Genomic DNA, 3,035 nt, shown 5'->3' with positions numbered 1-3,035 from the left:
ACAGTTACCATCTTGAGACTTTTTGTCTCATTGTCTTTCTTATGCCTTGAATTCCTCAATAGCAATACACAAACAGCAGAACACTATCCTATTGATCAAGGAAGGGAAGATGGAGTTTGATCTTGAAGACCCACTTGCCATCTTCAGAGAAGAGCAAAACTTTAGTATATCAGAACTCTTTGTCTCCGAATCTGATCACATGCCCTTACCAAACTGCTTATGTTCAACACCTTTTCATGTTTCCTTCCGTTGTGAAGCCATGTCTCTCATACTTCAGGTGAAAGTTATGTGTGTGTATATAGTATGTTCAGTTCCCCCTCTTTCATGTCAAATTTGCTAGATTTTTTTATGTTTCTTTAGGTTCAGCTATCTTGCAATTTAGACCCATTTGTAGCATACCTTGCTATAAATTACTTGCAGCGTTTCATGTCAAGCCAAGAAATTCCGGTAAGCATATATCTAATGATTCCCCTTTAAGCCTATGTTCAATTCATGGGAATATAAGAAGCCTTGGAACAATTGTACCTTAATAGCATCCAAATATTTCCATTTTCTTTTGTGTTTGCAGCAGGGGAAGCCGTGGTTTCTCAGGCTTCTTGTTATATCCTGCATTTCTCTTGCTTCAAAGATGAACAACAAAACTTTTTCATTTTCTGATATGAAGGTAAATCTTCAAATTCACATAATTACAATCATTTGAATAGAAACACAACTTGTACAATGCCGTAGTAACTTGAACATGTGGCGTTTATGATCTCAATGAAACAGAAAGAAGGTTGCAACTTTGAGGCTCAAAGTATTCAGAATATGGAGCATCTTATTCTCGGGGCTCTGAAATGGCGTATGAGGTCAATTACACCTTTTTCTTTCTTGAATTTCTTCATCTCTTTAGATGAAATCAAAGACCAATCACTGCAGCAAGCACTTAAAGAGAGAGCTTCAGAGATTATCTTCAATGCTCAAAATGGTACTAATTCTTTATATTCACACGTGTAACTTGATTTTGATCTTCAGTTTCAAACTCTGAATTGCTTACCTCTTATGGCAGCAGACATTAAGCTTTTAGAGTATAAACCTTCAACTATTGCGGCAAGTTCCCTTATCTTTGCATCTAATGAACTATTCCCGCAGCAATATTCTATTCTAAGAGCTTCAATTACTGCTTGTGAGTATCTAGATGAGGTTAGTTTACATTCAACCACTATTCTTTGGTGCAAATATTTGAATTCGTAGTTGGCATTAGTGTAAAGATATTGATGGTGGTTGTTTTAGGAGATATTGTCCAAGTGCTTTGATTTGATGCAAGAGACTGTTAGAATGGAAGCAAAAGAGTTAATGATAGATACAAGCTTTTTAAGTAGTGATTGCGAAACTCCAGTGAGTGTGCTAGAGAGAAGCACCAAACGGCAGAGAATTTGATGGTCTATGCTGCAGAAACAAATTCAAGTTTTCTCAAACTCGTGAGGGAGGAAACTGAGAGGAAAAATTCGTGTTGGGTCCATACATTTTCTGTTTCACTACTTACACTCAGTCCAAATCAAGAAAGGGCCACAAGGCCTTGTTTTGGATATAAGAGAGTTGAGATATCCATACACTCCCATGTGTCATTGGCCAAAAAGAAATTAATGCAATCTATATTGCATCGAATGAAATTCAGAAATCATTAAATCAAATCAAATACCTTGTGGAGAGGGATTGCCACATGCAAATGGAAGTTGTAAGGCAGCACCAATGCAATGAAATACAACACCTGATATAGGGGTTAATTTGAATCTGATTGAGCATTTATTAAGGTCATGATAGAATTATATCATGGCCTGGCATATTTCTTCTCTAATATTGATATCTCGTTAATGGCCACGAAAAAAAAAAATCAAAGTTTTAAGGAAAATATGAATATTAATTCTTATGATTAATCTTTTAGAACTGATTTTAACTAATTAAAAGTAATAATTTCTTATAATATATATATATATATGTGTGGAGAATATAAAAGTATAATCAATATTATGTTCAACGGAGACTTTCAACTTTTCTCGGATGCTTAAAATTAGCCTTAAGAACTGAATCGAATTATTAATCCAAAGCAAGTAAACCATGGGCCTTCAATCTCACACGAGTGTCCTAAAATCTGAGGTTCAGTTTTTACAGTTTTAGCCAAGTAAACACCGAACATTCCCTTATGTTGCATCATTACTCGAAATAACAGGAAGCCAAAACATTGTTCGGCTTAGAGATAAATACTGGTCTCCATTGCTTTAAGAAAGGAGATCATTATAATGTATGCTACTTGTCTTTTCTAATATTAATCAAGTTTTCTCTAGTCAAAAGCACCATGCCATATACCACTGTTCCAATGCCTTCTTTATATAACCAATTTGCCACTTATTGAAAAAGCACAGCTCAGATTTCTGAAACAAATAACAACTAAGGACATTAATGAGGCTTTTGCATTTATTTCCTTAACAGTTGGACAGTACTTAAACCGAAGTGTGAAGAGTGAAAGGCATCTTTGCACATGTACAATTACAGCAAGGCATTGACCATAGTAACTTATGCAATCAATACAAAAGAAAGATGATTGTTTTACAAGGTTCAAAGCCATCTGAAAATGGAGCTTCTTTTCTTGGGAATCGTGAGGTCAATTACATCTTTTCTTTGATGCATTTTTAAAAGATTCGCAAGTATCAAACACTTTGAGCCAGGAATCTATGTTACTTTTACTTTTTCTACCTGAAATGGTTTATTCTAAACAAAACATGTATAATGTGCTTTCTTATGTGTAATGCAGAAGTCTCTAGTGTCTTTTATTTCTTGCAAGAGAGAAGAAAAAGATCACACACATTACAATCAGGGATGGACCTTCTTTATGACAAGGGGTATACACATATTTATATAATTTCTTATCTTGACTTTAGTGTATTGATAGGTGATAGTAAAAGGCTCCATAGAGTTGAAGCCTGCCACTTATCTTGTTCTTACTAATTTTGTGGCCAAGTGTTAGCTAATGACCACTAGGCCATCTTAGTTTACTT

General features: G+C 34.9%; 1 protein-coding gene across 2 annotated transcripts; it reads left to right on the top strand.

Moving 5' to 3' along the window:
• On the top strand, positions 1 to 1,773 carry LOC113853126 (putative cyclin-D6-1). Of its 2 annotated transcripts, none has more exons than XM_027483590.1 (6): positions 1 to 277; positions 361 to 447; positions 572 to 664; positions 769 to 967; positions 1,049 to 1,182; positions 1,273 to 1,773. In XM_027483590.1, exons 1-6 carry the CDS (start codon positions 110 to 112, stop codon positions 1,417 to 1,419), a joined length of 828 nt encoding a protein of 275 aa, XP_027339391.1. In that variant the 5' UTR covers positions 1 to 109; the 3' UTR covers positions 1,420 to 1,773. The 2 variants fall into 2 exon arrangements, with proteins under 2 accessions (XP_027339391.1, XP_027339390.1); XM_027483589.1 differs by having other exon boundaries at positions 110 to 277; positions 569 to 664; positions 1,052 to 1,182; positions 1,273 to 1,419.
• Positions 1,774 to 3,035: the final 1,262 nt, after the last annotated feature.

The sequence above is a fragment of the Abrus precatorius genome, unplaced genomic scaffold (genome assembly GCF_003935025.1).
Source record: "Abrus precatorius isolate BTA unplaced genomic scaffold, Abrus_2018 Scaffold10, whole genome shotgun sequence".
Taxonomy (NCBI): domain Eukaryota; kingdom Viridiplantae; phylum Streptophyta; class Magnoliopsida; order Fabales; family Fabaceae; genus Abrus; species Abrus precatorius.
This window is presented reverse-complemented; position numbering and strand designations above follow the sequence as displayed.

Excerpts from the sequence above, each read along its gene's own strand:
- LOC113853126 (XM_027483590.1), top strand. The coding sequence starts at position 110 with ATGGAGTTTGATCTTGAAGACCCACTTGCCATCTTCAGAGAAGAGCAA. Across the intron at positions 278-360 it reads CCATGTCTCTCATACTTCAG|GTTCAGCTATCTTGCAATTT; the intron begins GTGAAAGTTATG and ends ATGTTTCTTTAG. Across the intron at positions 968-1,048 it reads TATCTTCAATGCTCAAAATG|CAGACATTAAGCTTTTAGAG; the intron begins GTACTAATTCTT and ends CTCTTATGGCAG.